At 45.9% G+C, this 20,762-nt stretch overlaps 1 protein-coding gene across 1 annotated transcript in view; it reads right to left on the bottom strand.

Moving 5' to 3' along the window:
* The window catches only part of AACS (acetoacetyl-CoA synthetase), a 138,314-nt gene that overhangs the window by 31,132 nt on the left and 86,420 nt on the right, over positions 1–20,762 (bottom strand). Inside the window, exons 10-12 of the mRNA XM_030219363.1 lie at positions 10,481–10,601; positions 6,384–6,448; positions 2,706–2,828 (exon numbers count right to left, since the gene is read on the bottom strand). Of these exons, the coding sequence (XP_030075223.1) occupies positions 2,706–2,828; positions 6,384–6,448; positions 10,481–10,601 (309 nt within the window). The remainder of the gene's footprint in view (positions 1–2,705; positions 2,829–6,383; positions 6,449–10,480; positions 10,602–20,762) is intronic.

Below are 20,762 nucleotides of genomic sequence, written 5' to 3'. Positions count from 1 at the left end.
GATCCTCAGAAGCTTAGCCGAGATTGGGTGGCAGAGCCGGTGGGGGGAGGCGGGGCTAGTGCTGGGAAGACTTACATGGTCTGTGCCCTGACAATGGCAGATACAAATCAAGGTAAGGTATACACAAAAAGTAGCACATATGAGTTTATCTTGTTGGGCAGACTGGATGGACCATGCAGGTCTTTTTCTGCCGTCATCTACTATGTTACTATAGAGGCATATTTTCAAAGCACTTAGCCTTCCAAAGTTCCATAGAAACCTATGGAACTTTGGAAGGCTAAGTGCTTTGAAAATATGATTATATGTCACTTACGCAGGTCCGTTGCAGGCACAAATGAGCCCATCTAAGTGCGGCAAACAATGTGTGCAACTTACCGTATAAGCTGTGCGCATTAAGCATCAGACAGTTTATATTTGACAGTGTTGACTTATTACACTGATTGGCTTTACACAAGAACACAGTAGTGTACAATAAAAAAATAACAGAAACAGAAAATAACTCCAGTTGTTTAAAAGGAAACCACATCCACACAGGTCCGGGTTTGTGAGCTTTTGGCGCTGTCGCCATTTCAGCGCCGCCAAAACGGCACAGAATTTAGGGCCACAAGAATTCTGTGTGGCCAGAATTTTGGACATAGTGCAGGCAAATGCCCTCTACTTCTCCTCCCCCCTTTCCCCTCTCACTGACCTTCATCAGGAGCAGCTGAGGGTCCTTGGACAGAAAGGAGATGTGGGCTACCCCAAGCCTGTCAGGAAGCATTAGGTTGAAAATCCACCTAACCGGCCCAATGCATGTGCTGGGTTTGCCCAGACTAAGACGCCCTCTTGCAAAGCTACAGTAAGCAGCAACACATGCTTCCCACAGCAAAACAAATAGTGTACCACGGGGTGCACTGAGGCGACCCACAGTAATTTTGCCATGTGAACGCATTACCCACATGATTAAAAAAAATATCATTTTTGGGGGGCACAGGGGGGCAGAGAGTTTAGCACAGCTTGAGCGCATGAGTCCCTACCGCCTACAAAATAGGAGGTAGTAGGGGCACTCACATGCTAATAACTACATGCTGTGAACAGTGGCGAATGGCCATTACGGAAATAGTCAGAAAACCAGCCATTTTACTCCAGCATTAAAAATGGCCTTAGTCGGCCTTTTGGAGGCGCTGTTGGGGATGAGAATCTCATTTCCCCCTCTTGGAATAATCCTGGATAAGTACAAATTATTAGCTGTAGCAAGTAGAGGAGCTCAATTGTTGGTGCACAAGGCTTGTATATTGGGCGAGTGGCTCATTCTGGGTGTGTGGAAGAGTGACTCTCCTCAAGAGTTTTGGTATTGGTGAAATAAATTACATGATCTCTTGCTGATGGAGCGCAGAATGGTTGGATCCTCCCCCCCTCCCCCCCCCCCCCCCCCCCCCCCCCCCCCCCGAAGGAGAAGGGCTTTTCTGGCAACTTGGGACCCGTAAATACAATCTTTATCCCCAAGGGCTCATTTTTGAGTGTGTTTATTTTGAATTGTCATCAATAAAATTATTGAAATATAAAAATGGCCTTAGCGTGCCCTTATGCAGTTCATTCCCATGCACCAAAGCTACTTTTTACTGCAGTTTGGTAAGAGGGCCCCTAAAGTATATGTGCATTCAGGCACCCAACTGGGGGGGGGGGGGGGAGGGGAGAACAGCAACAACTTACACCATAGTATATTACAGCACTATTCACTGCTGAACCTCCTTACCCCATCACGTTTATGGCTCTGTTTACTAAGGTGCGCTAGCGTTTTTAGCGCGGGCTAAACGCTAGAGACACCCATATATTCCTATGGGTAGGGGCGTAGCCAGACTTTGGCAGAAGGGGGCTCCAGAGCTGGAGGTGATGGGGCACATTTTAGACCCCCTCTGCCATTGCCGAGCCCCCCCCCCCTGCCATTGCCGATACCCCTCGTCACCGCCGCCACCACCAACAACAACTTTGACCCCCCCCCCCCCCCGCCGACGACCCTCTCGACTCCCCCTCCTACCGCCATTCCTCCCCCGCCATCGCCTACCATTGCTGGCGAGGGACCCCAACCCCCACCAGCCGAGGTCCTCTTCTTCCTTCGTTCTGTTTCTGTGTCTGACCTCCTGCATGTTGTATGTGCAGGACGTCAGACTCACAGAAACAGAACAAAGCCTTGCGATTTGCAGGGCTTCATTCTGTTTCTGTGAGTCTAACGTCCTGCACGTTGTACATGCAGGACGTCAGACTCAGAAACAGAACAAAGGAAGAAGAGGGCCTTGGCTGGCGGGGGTTGGGGTCCCCCGCCAGCAAAGGTAGCAGACGGCGATGGCGGGTTGGCGGCAGGTTGACGGTGGGGGGGGAGGTCGAGAGGGTCTTGGGCAGGGGGGTCCAGGGCCAAATCTACGGGGGCCCAGACCCCCGTAGCCCCACGTAGCTATGCCCCTGCCTACGGGTGTCTCTAGCGTTAGCGTGTGCTAATTCTCAGCGCAAGCTAAAAATAGCGCGCCTATAGCACGGCTTAGTAAACAGGGCCCTTAATGATGTGTGGAGGCTGAGATTCACGGTGTCCTCCCCATCTGCCTTCCCAAAAGCACAAGATCTGTTCTTTTTTTCTCCCCACCACACCAGGGATTGTTCCTCATGTGCCGCTGACACTTTCCTGGGACAGGTAAACCACTTCAAAACCAAAATGCACAACAAGCACTTACCCGAGATGGAGCCCAGCAGGACACTGCTCTTTATAGAATTATAGACATATTCATAGCTCTGCGGTTTTAAAGGGGATCCGGTAGAAAGGATGGTATGCAGTGTCTGAAGATTATTGGTTTCACCTGAAAATAATTACATCAAAATAAGAGATTGATCAGTGTTCATTTTTTGGCTTGACATTTAAATGGTGCCAGGAAATCGGAACTCATAAATTCCATTTATGTTAAAGATAATTTTCAACGCCATTTACCCAGGCAAAACAGCGACTCGCTTGAATAAACCGACTGTCTGCAATGGGCCTTCTCTCAGTCTGGCTAAAAGTATCTGCAGGATTCCATAGTGTGTGCATTATTAGGAGGTCAAGGGGAGACATTTCTGGGATGCATGGTTAGGACATGACTGGTAAACAGCATGTCTAGACTGTATTTTCAAATCTAAGGCGCCTGTTTTGTAAAGTGCAGTAAGGTTTTGCATTTACCACACTTTCACTGCAAAAAACTTAAGATGCAGTAAGTGTATAACCTATGCAGTAAATGTCGAGATCATGGCATCTGCCCTGCATTCACCACACTGGGCAGACAGTTACCACATGGTAAAGGCATTGGCAGGAAATGTACCACGGCCCCATAAGTAAAATGCCAAGTCAACCAATCCCTCTTGCAGAAACCTGTATCCCTACCCCCACTGCTGTCTAGCACGTAAGGGTAGAAGTAAACCCCATCCACTCCTGCCCTCTCTGGTACTAGGTTCAAAACGGTTACTTTGTCGCCTAGCAGTAGTTTTGCTTATTTGGCAGATTTACCCCTAGCAGTAGTACCACAAGACTACCTGTAGGGGGTTATAGCCACCATTTTGAACTTGTGCCAGAGAAGACAAACGACTAGGGATCACTCCTGTTCTTACACATCAGGGAACCTCCCAGTAGGTACTGGAGGGTTTTCAAGGGGAAAGGGGGAGCTTGATGTTGAGCTTTGATGGGAGGGGGGGAAGAGATCAGGTGGCTTTCATATAACACATGGAGCAGCGGTATTGTGCGCAGTAAAGTTCCATACACTAACTGTCAGGGCTGGACACACCTCATCTCTCCTCATGACCTGTCCGTACCAATGATAAGCAGCTAGAGTGGGATTTTTACCACGTTGGCTGGGTTTAACGCATAGTAGCCATTAGCAGGCTAACACCCACTATAACTGCTTAGTCAAACAGGGCCTTAAGTATGTTATTTTCCAGCCAAAACCTGCCCACGGGGGGGGAGGGGGGGGAACAAATGTTTCCTTTGTAGTGCCAGTTGTCAAAGGGAAGATATTCATGAGAAGTCTTTATAAACTAGATAGAAGATCTATGGGTCTGGACACAGTCTTTGTACCTAGAAGGGCTTTTTAAAAATCACCCCAAAATGTAACAAGCCATATCAACAAATTCACAGACTCTGCAAAGAGCCAAACACACATCATTTTTAAAATTAGAAACAGGGTAAGAGGGAAGTATAACTCCAGGGTCTGTATAAGTAGCCCAAAGATGGGTGCAGATCCCAGATCCACACGTAAACTAGTCAATTAAGTGCTATCAATAATTGGTGTTCACAAGCACTTGATTGGCAGTAATTAGGAGTGGGATCTGCCCTACATCCTATCCTATAACATGTGCCTAAATGTCATAGCTCGCAACTCAAAAGGGAGTGTGGTCATGGGAGAGGCATGGGCGGATCAGGAGCATTCCCAGAATTTAGGCACCACACTATAAAATACATAATTTCAATCAGTTGGGCACAGGGACGTAGCCAGACTTCAGCGGGAGGAGGGTCCAGAGCCCGAGGTGAGGGGGCACATTTTAGCTCTCCCTGGCGCCGCCGACCCCCCCCCCCCCCATTTTTACCCCCCTCCATTTTTTACCTCCCCACCGCCACCACCACCACCTTTGACCCCCCCTCCCCCAGCGCCAACCCTCCCCCACTGCCTGGTACCTTTGCTGGCGGGGGTCCCCAACCCCCACCAGCCGAAGTCCTCTTCTCCGGCGCGGCCGCATTGCTGATCTGCAAGGGCAGGCTTTTGTTTCTGTGAGTCTGACGTCCTGCATGTACGTGCAGAAACAGAAGCCTGCCCTTGCAGATCAGCAATGCGGTCGCGCCGGAGAAGAGGACTTCGGCTGGCGGGGGTTGGGGACCCCCGCCAGCAAAGGTACCCGACGGCGATGGCGAGGGAGGGTTGGCGGCGGGGTCAAAGGGGTTGGCGGCAGGAGGGCCAGAGCCAAATCTACATGGCCCCATGTAGCTACGCCCCTGGTTGGCCATGAGCACTTACAGCAGCTTTTGGCAGGTGTAGCATTCACATCCAAAGTTAGGCGTGAAATGAGAACTAAAGGGGGTCCTTTTACCAAGCTGTGGTAAAAAGGGGCACTGTGCTAGCAGCAGATGCTGTTTTTTGCTGCATGCCGAGGCCCATTTTACTGCAACAGGTAAAAAAAAAGGCTGAAAAAAAATTGGGCATGCGGTAAGATTTCACTTACCAGGGGGGGGGGGGGGGGGGGGGGGGGGGGCGGGCAGCACTTACCGCCACCCACTGAGGTGCGGTAAGAACTCCTGCACTAACCCGGCAGTACGGGTAGCACACGGTGCTGCCCGAGTACCGCCGGGTCAGCACCTGCGGAAATAGTTTTTGAATATTTCCGCTAGCACTGGAAATGCCACGTGCTGGGGGGGGGCCCAACTACCACCAGCACCCACGTTGGGATGGCGGTAGCTCCAGATTCACCTGCAGTGGGTTTACCGCCGCTTTGTAAAAGGGCCCCTAAGCTAGAATTCTATAAAAGTCGCTCCGAACGCAGTGTCCTCTTTGCATAACAGGGATCGTACTTGTGACCTGGATTGGCCACTGTTAGAAGCAGGATACTGGGCTAGATGGACCATAGGTCTGACCCACTATGGCTTATGTTCTTAAGCACCAGTGCCTAACTTGGGGTAACATTTATTTATTTTATTTATTGCATTTGTATCCCACATTTTCCCACCATAGGGCAGGTTCATTGTGGCTTACATATTGCTAAAAAGGCGGTTACAAAATTTAGATTTGTAGAAGTCTAGTACATAATACGGAAGTACAATAGAAGTTTAGGTTGATATATTAGCATATTGTGAGAGAGGTTAATATTATTGTTTTCCATTTCTGAACTTTTTGTGACGTATGGTGGTGTGGGATTAGGCAGATCCGGAGGGGGGGGAAAGACTTCTTGAAAATATGTGTTTTCAGGTTTTTTTTCTGTGAGTTTTCTGTGAGTTTCAGGTCTTTGGGTAGTAAGTTCCAAAGCTGTGTGCCTATAAAGGAGAGGCTGGTGGAATGTGAAGATTTGTATCTTATACCTTCGCAATTGAGGTAGTGAAGGGTTAGGTAGGTTCTTGCTGTAGCAACCTTTTGTCTAAATCGTGTATGTAATAGCAAACTGTTCTTTTCTGCATCTAATAATTACAGTCCACCGTATAAAACTCAAGTCTCTTTGTATCACTGCTGCTCAGGGACTATAAGAGGCCCCTGTGCAAGAGAACGGTTTCCACTATGCTGAAATTTCATCCTAAAATACAGAACTTGAGACAAACTTGGAGAAAACCTGTGAACAGAAGACCAAAAAAAGTGATGGGTTTTCTTCAACTAGATACAGTACCAAGCCGACAAAGAATCACTCACAGGGTCTCAGGTTCTTCTCTTCCAACACTGCCAGCCATTTAGCACCGGTCCCAAGGATAGTAATTCTGAAACAGAGTCAACCAGTTTCCCCACTTACTGACAAAAAACAGGGACTCCATTTTATGCCAGTTTTTTTAAAAGTCAACGTAGAGACTTTTCAGTCTTTGAAATGTGGCAAATTCTTAAATCAACATGACTGCAGACCTTGAATTATTTTATCCACACCTGTTTTCACGTTATCTTAATGTAGCTGTGTTAGCCAAATAAAAGTTCTTTAGAAAATGCAGTTGCCAGTTATTATACTTCTGAAAAGATACCACGTGTAATGCTCTTATAAGCTGATGCTACTTAACATCCCCAGCAGAACAAACCTAAGTAAAGAAGGTCCTACTTCTCATCAAAGGTCCAAGCAGGCATCACTGAGAGACCAGGGAATTCAAACTTTATCTTATGCAGACGATCTTTCTGTACCGATACCTATGCTGGACAATACCTTGCCATCGTTGGATACAGTAAAAAAAGACAACACTGACAGAGTAAAGCACTGGACTCAAAGGCGTCTTTTGAAGTTCAATAAATTGAAAACAAGAGGTCAATTTTGGGGTCCTTTTACTAAGGTGCGCTGAAAAGTGGCCTGCGCTGGTGTAGACGCGTGTATTGGGCGTGTGCAGGTTCATTTTTGAGCGCACCTGCAAAAAAAAAAAAAAAAAAAAAAGGCCTTTTTTGGGGGGGCCAAAAATGGACGTGCGGCAAAATGAAAATTGACGCACGTCCATTTTGGGCCTGAGACTAGGGTTACTATATGGCTCCAGAAAAAAAAGAGGACAGATTGAGCCAGTCTGGGTTTTACTTCCACTGCTTTCAATGGAAGCAAAACCTGGACTGGATCAATGTGTCCTCCTTTTTCTGGAGCCATATGGTAACCCTACCTGAGACCTTATCCGCCAATCACTGACTTAGTGGTAAGGTCTCACGCGTTAACCGGGCAGTAATCGTCAGCACACGCACAATGGCTGTTAGCACCACAAGCCGGAAATTTCCAGTGCGCGTAAAAAATGAAATTCCTGCTCGGGCTGTGCGGTAGTTCTGACCTGGCATGCGCTGGGCACGCGTAGGCGCCTACGCAGCTTAGTAAAAGGGCCCCAAAGTGATTTGAACAACCAGTAACAGCTACTGGCTATTTACATTGCTTGTCCAGGGCTAACCGTATAGTGCTGCTGAAAATGCCTGGTTAGCACCTAAGCCAAAATCGCTTATTTTGTGGGCATTCTAAGGGTGGTTGGCACGCAGCTGGTTAAATGCCGATATTCAGCATTTAACTGGCTACGATAATCCCAGGAGTGCATAAAACACTGTTCTATCTTTATATGGTTCATCGTACTGGTTAAGGGGTCCTTTTACCAAACTGAGGTAAAGAGGTCCCTGCGCTAGCGACGGGGGCCATTTTTGCCATGCACTGCAGCCCTTTTAACCGCAGTGGGTAAAAAAAAAAAAAAAAAGGCTGCAAATAACCATGGCCATGCGGTAAGATTGCTCTTACCGCATGGTCATGCGGAGGGGAGCACTTACCGCCACCCACTGAGGTGGCGGTAAGGGCTCCTGCGCTAACCCCGTGGGGGGTAACCATTAACCGATTACCGCCGTGTTAGCGCCATGCTAACAAATACGGGCTGATTTTCCTTAGCACAGAAAATGGTACACACTGGGCCTGGAACTACCGGCGTCCATGTTAATTGGGTGGTAGCTCCGGATTATATGCGAAGCCTGCATTGGGCTTACCGTCATTTTGTAAAAAGTCCCTAAGTGCTGAATATTGCACTTTAACGGCTATATATTACCCAGCCACATAAGCCCAGACAGTCAATACTGGACCAGGGACATGGCCAAGCACTGAACATCCAGGAATAATGAAGGCCAACTATCTACCCCAAAGATAGTATGGTTTCGTTATGAGCTTTTAATCATAACTTCAATCATTAGCTTGGGCCCAACAGAAACTTTACTAGCACTTAAAAGAATCCCGAGCATTGGGAGTAATTTTAGATTCCACATTGACATCTGAATTCCAAGTTAACACCTTAGTCCAGTGGTTCCCAAACCTGGTCCTGGAGACAGCCCAGCCAGTCAGGTTTTCAGGATCCCCACAATGAATATTCATGAGAGAAATTTGCATGCACAACCTCCACTGCATGCAAATCTTTCTCATGAATGTTCATTGTGGGTATCCTGAAAACCTGACTGGCTGGGGTGCCTCCAGGACCAGGTTTGGGAATCACTGCCTTAAAAGATTTTTTTTTCTTCAGGTTGGGACCAAGGGCCCTGTTTACTAATTTGCACTACAGGTGCGCTAGTGTTTTTAACGCACGCCAACCATGTAGATGCCCATAACTTGGACCTTCAGGTGAGGAAACAGAAACAAAATGCCCCTTAAAAGGTGCCATTAACAAAGGATAAAATCCCTCACTGATGCTGGATCATGCCACTCCAACCCAATACTAGAAACCTTGAATCTTCACGGCTGGCACTGACTTCCCTGGCAAAGCAGCAGCAGCATCCTACACCTCATCAGAAATGCTACTCAGGAACCCAGTGGGAGAGTGGGTGCTCCTATCAAATCATATGCAAAAGCAATCACAAATCATTATATTATCCTAACATTCAGCACTAACAGATTTTTTTTATTTCAGTTTTTGTTGAGGAGGAAGGAATGAGAGAAGGTGGAAAGCATATGTAAGGTTCGTAGAGGTGCGGGTTAGAACAGGGAGTAAAATTATGGTTGTCTTTCAATTTGGAATAAGTAAATCTTTGCCAGCAGTAATCAACATGGTACGGCCCTTTCATTTATCAACATTAGCTGATTACATTACTCAACCTGAAATAATTCTCAGGGGCTTCATTTGTCTGCTAGGTAACATACGACGCCATTAATCTAACAGCCAAGCAACAGAATGTTAAGTGACAGCCTCCAACACGATTACAGTCGAAGAGAGGCGGGAAAGGTGGTGAACGATGTAATGAGAGATGAGAACATGAAAAGGTTCTTTCATCAGATCTGTACCTTCACCTTTCAGTCTATATGCCAGCAGGTTAAATCAAAACCACACCACCAGCAACAGAAACACAGGCGTCCTCAAGAGTACCAGGAGTAGGGTTACCATATTTTGTCCTCTCAAAAAGAGGACCAATGTCCCGCCCCCTATCCCGCCCCTTTCACATCCTCATCCCACCCCCTGTCACATATTCCCCTCCCCTCCCCCCAGGTCACATATTCCCCTCCTCTGCCCCCCCCCCCCCGTCACCTCCCCTCCTCTTACTATCTACTGCCCTGGTGGTCTAGTGACCTCTTCGAGGCAGGAAAGAGCCCCCTCTTTCCTGCCCGGAGCTCTGTCCTTGCCCTGCATCCTGTTGCTGTGACGGTCTCTGGATTCAAAATGGCCGCCGAGAGTTGACGTCTCGGCGGCCATTTTGAATCCCGAGACCGTCAAAGCAACAGGATGCAGGGCAAGGGCAGCGCTCTGGGCAGGAAAGAGGGGGCTCTTTCCTAAACCACCAGGGCAGTAGCTAGTAAGTAAGGGAAGGGGAGGCTAGGATAGGCTCGCCGCCCACCCACCCAATTGTCCAGAAATCCGGACAAACAGGCGGACTGGCAAAACCCGTCCGGACGCCCAGACATGTCCTCAAAAAGAGGACACGTCCGGGAAAATCCGGACATATGGTAACCCTAACCAGGAACCAATGCAGAGCTTATGTTCTGCCATAGAAAAGACTCTTGAGTCTGTGCATTAATATTACTGCTACTACCTATCTTTGTTGTAAGCTTCAGCTCTACAGAACTAAAGTGCCACAGTGTGCATTTCATCATTGCTTCCTAGGAGGGTGAAATCTTTCATTTTACTTCCCAATTTCCTTACCATCTGCCTTCTTTTCCCAACAATGATTTTTCTGACCTATAGGAACCCAACCAGTTCCATTCAAAAGGAAACCTGAGGTTCAAACAGCTATGGGCATATTAGTGAAATCAAAACATGCCACTTTTCAGCAAAAATTCAATGGAAGATATTCTGTTTTCTGTTCTAATGAGGATCTTCTTTACTTACCCCAATCTATCCACCAAATTCCAAAGCACGTTAGGTGAAGGGACAAGGGGTGACCCATCATACAAAACCACAGATGCACCTGTAGCCAGGGAGCTCACTAACCAATTCCACATCATCCAGCCTGCCTGGAAGAGAGACGGGTAGTTCCATGTTAGCTTGCAAGCGGTTCCTGACTCGAAAGACTGCGTTCTTAGATCATTTACAATTTGTACAAGAATGAGCTGAGAATTTAGGCAAACATTTCTTCAGAAAATACATGGCACAGAATCTTTAAAAAGTGATCATTAAAAGCTTCATCAGTGAAAAAGACCCCGGGGGGGGGGGTTCTTTTACTAAGGTGCGCTGAACAATGGCTTGCGGTAGTGTAGGCGTGGGTTTTGGGCGCGCGCAGAATCATTTTTCAGCGCACCTGTAAAATAAATGCCTTTAAGTTATAGCAGCCAAAGACAGACCTGCTATTTATGCGGGTCTATCTGCTACTACTACTACTATTTAGCATTTCTATAGCGCTGCAAGGCGTACGCAGCGCTGCACAAACATAGAAGAAAGACAGTCCCTGCTCAAAGAGCTTACAATCTAATAGACAAAAAATAAATAAAGTAAGCAAATCAAATCAATTAATATGAACGGGAAGGATGAGAGGAGGGTAGGTGGAGAAATCACTCTGTTTTAGGTTTTACTCCAATCAGGGGAAGGAGAACTACAGAACTTGGTAAGATTAAATACAATGGGGGGGGGGGGGGGGTCTTTTACTAAAGATTAGCTTGAGTTTTCTGCAGCAGGGCCCACTTTATTCCTATGGGCCCTGCTGCAGATAACTCAAGCTTATCTTTAGTAAAAGACCCCCTTAGTTCTTTTTAAAAGCTCAAAAGGAATGGAACCGCCTCCCAGTATCATAGACCACAAAGAATTCAATTCTCTCTACCACTGATGTGACTGCTAGAACACTACAGAAAGAGAAATGGCTGTACACAGCTGCTTCTATACCCAGAAAGAAAAGAAACATCTGCAATTATCAGTAGTCCAACAAAAGAAAAACAAACATACTCCTGGAGGAATTCTGTGCAAAAAAAGAAAGAAAGAAAGAAAAACATATTTCTGCACACAGTATTTCAGAAGACTTCAAAATTCTGCATAATAGTTTACTTGTGAAAATAATGTGATGTACTCACTCTCTGAGCAGTATAGAAAAAGCTATTAAACCAAGATACTGAATTTTTTATGTTTTGTGCAGAACCACTCGAGTACTGTAAAAGTACATCCTACGGTCAGTCTCCTCCCTTCCAAGCTTTAAACACTGCCTTCTCCCTAGGCTTGACCCTTACACCTCGCCTTCAATCACCCAGCTTGCTCTCTGCCCTCCTCCCGCCCCAGGCTCAGCTCCCTTCCACTGACCGTAAGAATGGATGACAGGGGCAGCTGCACAGGGCCATGAGCTTCTAGGAGCCCTATGGAAGAGGTGGGCAAGAGGGGGTATACCCTCCTTCCCCCCAGTTTCTTAGCCGCTGCTAGTGCTACTGTCCTCAGCCCAGAGGCATTTCTCCCTCTGCTCCCCCCCCCCCCCCCACATGGTTTAGCATCTCACTCAATCCTCCGTCTAACTTAAAATTTGTCATTAGATGTGGCCAGCAGCAAAAGTGATTGACACATGCTGCTTGTGACCCACTCCAGAGTCTGCCCTCTGACCCATTCCTCCCATACTGAAATCAGAAGTTGCATCAGAAGGGTTGGAACATGTCAGAAGGAAGGCTCTGGAGCATGTCACAAGCTGGGTAGCTGCCACTGCCAACCAAAGAAGGAAAGAGACAAATTTTAAGGTGGATGGGAGACTGGGGAGGGAGATGCTGAACTGCACCAAACTGTTCTGCACAGGGCCCTACAAATGCTGGCTGCCCCCCCCCCCCCCCCCCCCCCCCACGCCCTAGCTCTTTCTTCTTTAAACCCCACCATCCCATGCTTATTTCCAAACTCTGTCTCTCCTTCACCTGCCCAGCCTCCATCCCCATTGCTTCCTCCTCTATTATGGTACAATATAAAAGCTTCCTTCTAGTCTACACTGCTATTCTGGCCCCATGGCTAACCCTGCTGTCCTCATCCTCTTCCAGCTGCATGGATCTCCTTCTTCCAGTTATATGAACTAGAACTGAACCGAAATAGCATATTTTACTATTCGGCTGAATACAAATAATGGGAACTGAGCTAAAACAATAAAAGAAGCAATGTGAAATCAGAGATCAAGTGGGTTTTTTTTTCAGTAGGATTTAGCACAGGAGATGCCTGGATTATTCATATTTGAATTTAAATCATTATTCATCCAAATACGAATAATGTATTCGGGGCTGAATTGAATCAAATATGAATATTCAGTACAGCCCTCATATGAACAATGACTTCCCCTTCCATTTGGGGAACCAACCCTGCCGTCTCCCCTCATCTTTCAGCTGTTTCTTGCCAAATTCTGCATGATAAATGTAGACTTCTAACCACAATCACCAAAAAAAACTGGAAACAAGCCCCTACGAGAAGTCCACAATCTACAAGAGGAAGTAGGGGATGATACAATCTCTCTCTCCCACCCCCAATAGTCAAAACCATTTAACCGGCCAGGAACAGCACCTGGCCGGTGAAATGGCACTTAACCAGCTATCTGGTGATATTCAGCAGGAGAATAGCCGGTTATTCCATGCTGAATATTCCTGGTTAGCGCCTAGGAGATAACCGGCCACTTCGTGCAATATAGCTGGCTATCCCCAGATATTCAATTCATATCCAGCTATTGTAAATGGCCAAATCAAGCTGCTTAAAGAGCTGGTATATCTTTAGCCAGTTTAAAGTTAACCGGTTATCTCTGAATATCGACTTAGCCGGTTAAACTTTACATCGGCTAAAAATAAACATATTCAATTCCGGTCACCGGAAACAGCCTGGCATTGAATATCCGGGCTGACCAACAGAGTTAGCCAAGCTCCCTCCCGTGGTCTAATTATCAGCCCCAATGACCCCAGCAGACAGGTAGATGAAAACACATCTACCCGCCTGCTGGATTCATTGTGTCATCCCCTACTTACTCTTGTATATAAAAAAATATAGGCTTCTGCCATCACTCATGTGTCTTCCAGACTGCTACTCAGCTCCCTGTGATCGCTCTGCATCACTCCTAAATCTTAACACGTTCGTCACTGCAGAGCTTAAAACAAGAATGCCCAGAAAGCAAGCAGACAGTTAAATAAATACGTTTTTCCCCAAGAAAGGAATAGAAATCAAACTGTATCATCGACTCCAGGCCTTTCTCCCCGTGCATACCTCAGGGGGGAAAAAAAAAATCAGAGAGCTAATTCATCAGCATTCAGACTAAACACACTGCTGAAAATTATTTGAAAAGAAATGCAATTTTTCACAGTATCTACTTACAATATGACCTTTCTTGACATTAATTTGAGTCTTATCATGGACCATCAAGACCTCTTATTCATTCCCCAACTCAGTTTATAACAGAATGAAGTGAAGAAATTTGACGCCTGTATTCACTTCTCAATTCCAATTTGAGCTTCTTGTAAAACAGAAAAGCTGTCCAAGCTAAATACCCAGATTTTTGATGAATCCTTCTTTACCCTTATGTGTTATCAGAACCGAGTGATAAAGAGATAATCTACGTTAGAAAAAGGATCCAGCTGCTTAGGAGATGCAAATTTCTTCTTGATAACTGACAAGTTATGGGGCATGTTTACTGAAGGGCATTAATCCCTTTAATGCGTGCTACCAGGGGTACCTCAAGAAAGCATTAAGGCATTCTGCAGTACTATACCTGTTAGCATGTTTGTTAGAGAAATATTTCTAGAAGAATGTGTGGCATGGGCATGGAAACATTATCCTGTCAGCGCATTATAAGTAACACGCAGTAACTGGATAACAGCTGAGTTAAAGCTACATCACTCACAGGCTCATTTTCAAAAGAGAAAAACGTCCAAAAAGTAACATAAGTCTGCATTTTGACGTTTATCTATCTACTTATTTCTATAGCGCTACAAGGCATACGCAGCGCTGTACACCACACACAGAAGACAGTCCTTGCTCAAAGAGCTTACATTTATCTCACAAAGATGTCCAAATCAGTATTTTCGAAACCTATTTTTAGACGTCTTTCTCTGAAGTCCTTCAGAAGGACGTCTAAATCTCAAGGGGGGGGTGTCAGGGGTGCGTTCAAGGCAAGACTTGGGCGTTCCTAAGACTTAGACGTCTTTCGGCCATAATGGAACAAAACAAAAATGTCCAAGACTAAAAGGTAGACGTTTTGAGCTAGACCTGTTTTCATAATGAATAGATGCAGTGGGAATTGAACCCACTTCCCCAGGATCAAAGTCTGCTGCACTAACGACTAGGCTACTCCTCTACGCCACACAAGAGGTGCCCCAAATGACCAGATGACCACTTACTCCCCCAAATCACAAAACGTTTTTCCAAACAGCATTTTCAAAAGGAAAAGATACTTTTTTAATGACTTTTCCTGTTCTGATTTTGGACGTTTTACAAAAAATGTCCAAATTCAGACAGATATCATATCCAAAAATGCCCCTTGTGCATTTGACTTGCCCAAAGTCACAAGGAGCAGCAGTGGGAATTGAACCCATGTTGCCAGGATCAAAGCCCATTGCACTAAACATTAAGCCACTCCTCTGTTTTGGACCTCTTGCATTTGGACGTCTTTTGTTCAAAAATGGACCCAAAAAAAAGGACGTCCACATCACAAGACATCCATAGCATATTCAAACACAAAAGACAAGACATCTATCTTTTTCGAAAATGACCTTCTTTCTTGTTCAGAATTTGGATGTTTTTGTAAAACGTCCAAATTCTGATTTAGACATTCTATCGAAAATGCCCATCTTAGTGTCTCCTACAAAGCAGTTGCTAAGGGCTCCCACATTAAATTCTAGCAATTTTTGTGTGTGCTAAATGACTACATTAGCATATGATCTGCTTAAAAAACACCTTCAAAAGGAAAAGTGCTAGATTTGCAGTTAACATGTGAAAATCCATGTTAACTAATCCTAACATCCATTAGTAAACATGCCCCTATCTGCCAGGACCTCCCACAACAGTCTCGAATGACTGTCACTAGAAAACCACAACAAATACAGTAGGCCCAGGGGGTGGGGGTGGGGGCTACATGTGGTTCCAGGAGAAGTGGGAGGGAGCTCCTTGTGTCATGGTAGGGAGGAGGAGGAGGGGATTCCTTGGTGTATGAAAAATCAATTTTAGGGCTTCCGCCATAGAAAAACATTTGGGAATCACCGACGTATAGGAAAGATAGTACAATGATGACTATTGCCCAGTCCATCTTTTCATGTATTTATTTAAAAAATTATAACTCGCACCATCTACTATTCTGGGTGGTTTACAAAAATAACATTCATAATAAAATCTACATATAAATATTTTTTCCCTATATGTATTTAATCTCACTTGGCAAAAAAAAAAAATGGTACCTCAAGTAGATTCTGATTCTCGGATCTTGTTGTACGCACAGGAGTATCTTCAAAGTACTTGCGAGACAGATTGGCAAATGATCACGCAACAATTTAAAAATTAACAAGGCAACTTTAAAAATCATCCACCAAACGATAGGGAGCCAATGTAATAGCTTCAAAAATGGGGAAATAAACGTAAAATGTGAACAACCCACAATTAAACGAGCTATAGCATTCTGAGCTACCTGCAACACTCAAAAGGGATCTACTAGGTAATCTCATAGATCAGTGGTTCTCAAAGCTGGTCCTGGAGGCACCCCAGCCAATCGGGTTTTCAGGATATCCGTAATGAATATTAATGAGAGATATTTGCATGCAGTGGAGGCAGCGCATGCAAATCTCTCTCTTGAATATTCATTGCAGATATCCTGAATACCCGACTGGCTGGGGTGCCTCCAGGACCAGGTTTGGAACCACTGTCATAAACAACACATCGCAGTAGTCAAAAAGTGGAAAGACACCTATGCCTGAACAACTGTACAAAAACTAACAGCATTCAAGAAATCACAGATTTCTTAAGCATTTCAATTTAAAGATTATTTTAAGACAAACACTCTTTAAAATGAGGCTTCAACGTTGGGGCGGAATCTAATACAGTACGACGCCGATTATCCAAACGCCGATCATCTGGATGTCCAATTATATGGACCCCGTTATCCGCCCAACAGTACAGTACCTTCCCAGCCAATCCTCATGATCCACGCAGTCTGCTGCAGGAAATGATGTGAACGGGAGCGGGTACGCAGCAGAGAAACGCCTGCCCTTTCCTTTTCCTCCTGACTCATACGCAGCAGAAAAAAGGCTGCGGGGAAGCGGCAGAGGAAAAATCTTGCTCTTTAAGCTTGTACTTTTTTCTGCCAGCTTATTGTTGAAAATAAAACCAAATGGTCAACCTACAATGCTGCGATTGTGTTTTCTTCATAAAAATTAGGTATGTCCAATTATACGGATTTATGTTTATCCAGAGCACCCCCTGCAAAGGAATAGTCTGGATAATCGGCGTCCTACTGTGTAAGTCCCAAATATTTCATCTGTTCAACAGGAAAGCCATATAAAACAATAAACCTTATGCAACAGCTCATTAAGTTCTAATGCCCCGATCCTTGAACCTGAGACCTGGGCTGCCTGCTCCAGTATTGAGAGCATATGAAGAATGTGCTAAGATTTGGGGAATTTATTCACGCATTTGCTAAGCACATGATTTCTGCTCCTTAGGCTGTACTGCCCTACACGACATTAAGATGCCCGGTGGAAAAGAATAAACCATTTTCTTTAATTATGTGACCATGAAGTCACAAGGGTACTATGAGTATATAATGCAGTTGACAAAACAAACTCCCTTTATGGTATAATCTAATACAGCAAAACAGCTTCTTACCAGCTTCTGTACTGACTCATGAATCCCCACCAGAGACCAATTTAAGACTTCATAAAAGCATTATATACTGAAGCCTAAAGGAACACTGACAGCTTTAATGCTACAGTTTTACATCCATTAAAAAAAAAAAAATCCATGAAGAGAAATGCTGATTTGGGCTTTTTATTTTAACGAATATCATGTTTCACATTTAACAACCCAGAGCCTACAAAAAAACACCAGCAGACAGTACACGAATAATAATGTGCTTTTCTCAAAACCAAAATCCTGCTTGCTTTTCTTTTTACTTCTTTAAAAGTCTGCCCCACACTCGTCATTCACCCTCACTGCTAAAAAACCCATGAACTACTCCATTTGGGGGCCGATGCACAAAGCTTACCGTGCTTGCAACATCTGCTTTAGACTGGTTGTAGCTGGTCTAAAGCAAATGTTATTTAGCATCTAATGAACAAAGGGGTTCTGCTTCCCTTTTACCATTTGCCGTAGCAGCTACCGATAACACTATGCAAAGGTATTACGAGCTCATTAGTATTATAACGAGCATTCCGTGCGATGCACAGAGAGGAACGCCTACCTTTAACTTGCTAGGTTTTACAGCAGATGAGGAGCTGTCGGAGAGGAGCCCTCCTTATCCATGCTGGCAACTTTGGGGCTGATCCCCTGTCCAGTTCCCTTCTCCTTTCAGCTTCTGCCTCCCAATCACCTCCCCCCCCCCCCCCCCCCCCCCCACCAAGCCTGGTGCAGGAAGCCCTCCCCTCCTTCTGGCGCTCCAAAGTTTTGGCCTGAAGATGAAGTTTCGTGAGTGCAGGAGCTCCACCTCCCAACCCTGTGTCCTGGAAACAACTCCTATTCTGCACATGTGGCAGGCACTTCCAGGGGCTGATGCACAAAGGTCGCCGTTAAAGTTCCGTGCCATCTCATTTGCATGCCATCCTCTTTGTGCATCGGCAACTGTTCGCAACTCGGTATGTTCACCCATGGCTGCCTTATTTAACGGTGACCTTTGTGCATCGGCCCCCTTGGTCCTTGGGAAAGAGGGAGCTCCTAAGAAAGTGGGACCTAGTTACAACTTTAAGTCACAGGTTTAATCAGCAGGCCGATGGGGGAAGAGGAGTTGGTCTACCAGATTTTAGTACATGCTATTAGCAATCTGTATAAACTAAAAGACAAAAATAAAACAAAGAAAACCACGAGGGGAAAGCATGAAAAGCGTGCTTCGTAGAATTCTTTCCAATCCCTATATGTGTGCATGCAGGTGTGTGTGTGTTTTGGGGCAATAATGGGATAGTTTCTGTGGATGAGGGTGGTTTGCAGGGTGGTGCATTAGTTGCAGAGAAGGTTTTGGGAAGGGGCAGTTTGCAGGATCATAAGGCAGTTTCAGGAGGTAATTTTTGGGGTTGAGGCAGTTTGTGGGGTGGGTTATTTATGCAGTGATGGCGCAGCTTTAGGGGGGGGTAAGGGCAGTTTGTGGGAAAGTAGAGCAGTTACAAGCAGTGGCGTTGCGAGGGCAGCTGACACCCGGGGCGGGTCGCTGCTGCGCACCCCCCCCCCCCCCCCGGGTGCAGCGCAGCGCACCCTCCCCCCTCCGGAGCGCAACCCCCCCCCCCCCGAGAACATACCTGGAAGGCGGTGAGGGGCGGGCGGGAGAGCCAATCCACCAAGTGCACGCCGCTGGGGGGTGTCGGCGTCTCGTTGGTTCCCTGCTCTCTCTGCCCCAGAACAGGAAGTAACCTGTTCCGGGGCAGAGAGAGAAAGGAACCAGCGAGGCGCCAACACCCCCGGCGGCGTGCACCCGGGCCGGACCGCCCCACCCCTTCCTACATCACTGGTTACAGGTAGGATTGTTTTTGAGGTGGTGAGGCAATTGCAGGGGACAGTTTTGGAATGGGCCAGTTTGTGATGTGGCAGGCAATTGCGTGGGGTAGGTTTTTGGGATGCATTGATTTGTTAAGTGGTAGGGCAGTTGCGGGAGACAGTTTGCAGGGTGGTGGAGCAGTTGCAGTAGGTAATTTGTGGAGTCGTAGTAATTATGGAAGTAATTGTTTTGAGTATGGGGCATTTTGCGTGGTGGTAGTTTGGGGAGTGGGACACATTGCAGGGGTTTGTTTTGGGGGTTGACGCAATTTATAGAGTGGTGGAGCAATTGCAAGGGTAATTTTTGGAGGGCATGGGCAGTTGCAGGAGGTTTGGAGAGAACAGGGAGAGGCAGTTTGAAAGAAGGAATTCCCTAACCGCTGTGTTTCACTGTATGCAAGTTTCTATGCTACCAAAACTGGACCTCCCTCTCTTAGAGAAATGCATTGGGCCCAATGCATTTTGGAGGGGAGGACCTTATTTCTCTGGAAGCCCTAGTCCGATTTGGTCCATTTTCATACTCAATGTGGTTTTGCTGGGTTTTTCTCACATGCCAAGTTTCTTCTGGTTCCGTTAAATTTAGGAGAGTTATTTTGCCCCGAGGCAGGCATTCAGACGTTTCTCAATCCCTTTTGTATAATTCTTTCCAACATCTATTGGGTTGGAAAGAATAAAAACAAAAAAAATTTAAAAAGCATGCATCTCCTATTCGCAAACGTCCCACCACAGATGGCCCATAGCATCATTTTATCTCCATAAACAGGACTGGACTTACTGGTCTCCAGTACTGTAGGAACACAGTACAAAGTTTACCCCAGACCTCTACCCATTGGGTTGTGTGTCAACACCACAGTCAGTTAGATTGTAAGCTATGTCGAGCAGGGACTGTCTCTTCATGCTCAAGTGTACAGCGCTGCGTATGTCTAGTAGCGCTATAGAAATGACAAGTAGTAGTAGTAGTAGCTCTCGATGAGCCAGTGCCATTATTTCATTTCAAACAGAGCTGACCCTACTGAATTCCTCCTTAGCTGCTATGTAATACCCAGCCTAATAAGTTATACCCTTTAAAATATGCAGCAGCTTCTTTATTTTAATTAAAAAAGGCCCAAAAAGGTCTCAAGAGACTGGAAGGAAGCATTGGACCTAGAAGTGAAAACTCCCAAATCAGACTATAAGAACATTTTTTTTTTTTAAACTGGGGGAGGGGGGGGGTAGCATTCAATATTGTGTTTTCAATTGCCAGGGAGAGGCAGGTTCTTTGGAGTCCTGCAGAGCTTGCCTGTCTCTCACTATTGAAATGTGATAGTTAAACAGCACCCCCCACTGGCAGACTGTAGGTGGAGGACTCCTGCTCAGCTTAGAGGGAACAGTGGTGCAGACTCAAAATTTAGCTTCCCGTGTCATTTACAGATGTTTTGTTTTATTCGGGGGGGGGGGGTTATTTTTCCCCTCACATGGGACGGCAATGTTAGCAATAGTGCACCCTATTGCTCACTATTGTGCACTGTTATACAGTACTGTG

Source organism: Microcaecilia unicolor, chromosome 11 (genome assembly GCF_901765095.1).
Source record: "Microcaecilia unicolor chromosome 11, aMicUni1.1, whole genome shotgun sequence".
NCBI classification, from domain to species: domain Eukaryota; kingdom Metazoa; phylum Chordata; class Amphibia; order Gymnophiona; family Siphonopidae; genus Microcaecilia; species Microcaecilia unicolor.
Note: the sequence above shows the minus strand (reverse complement) of the source record. Positions and strands in the feature narration are given on the sequence as shown.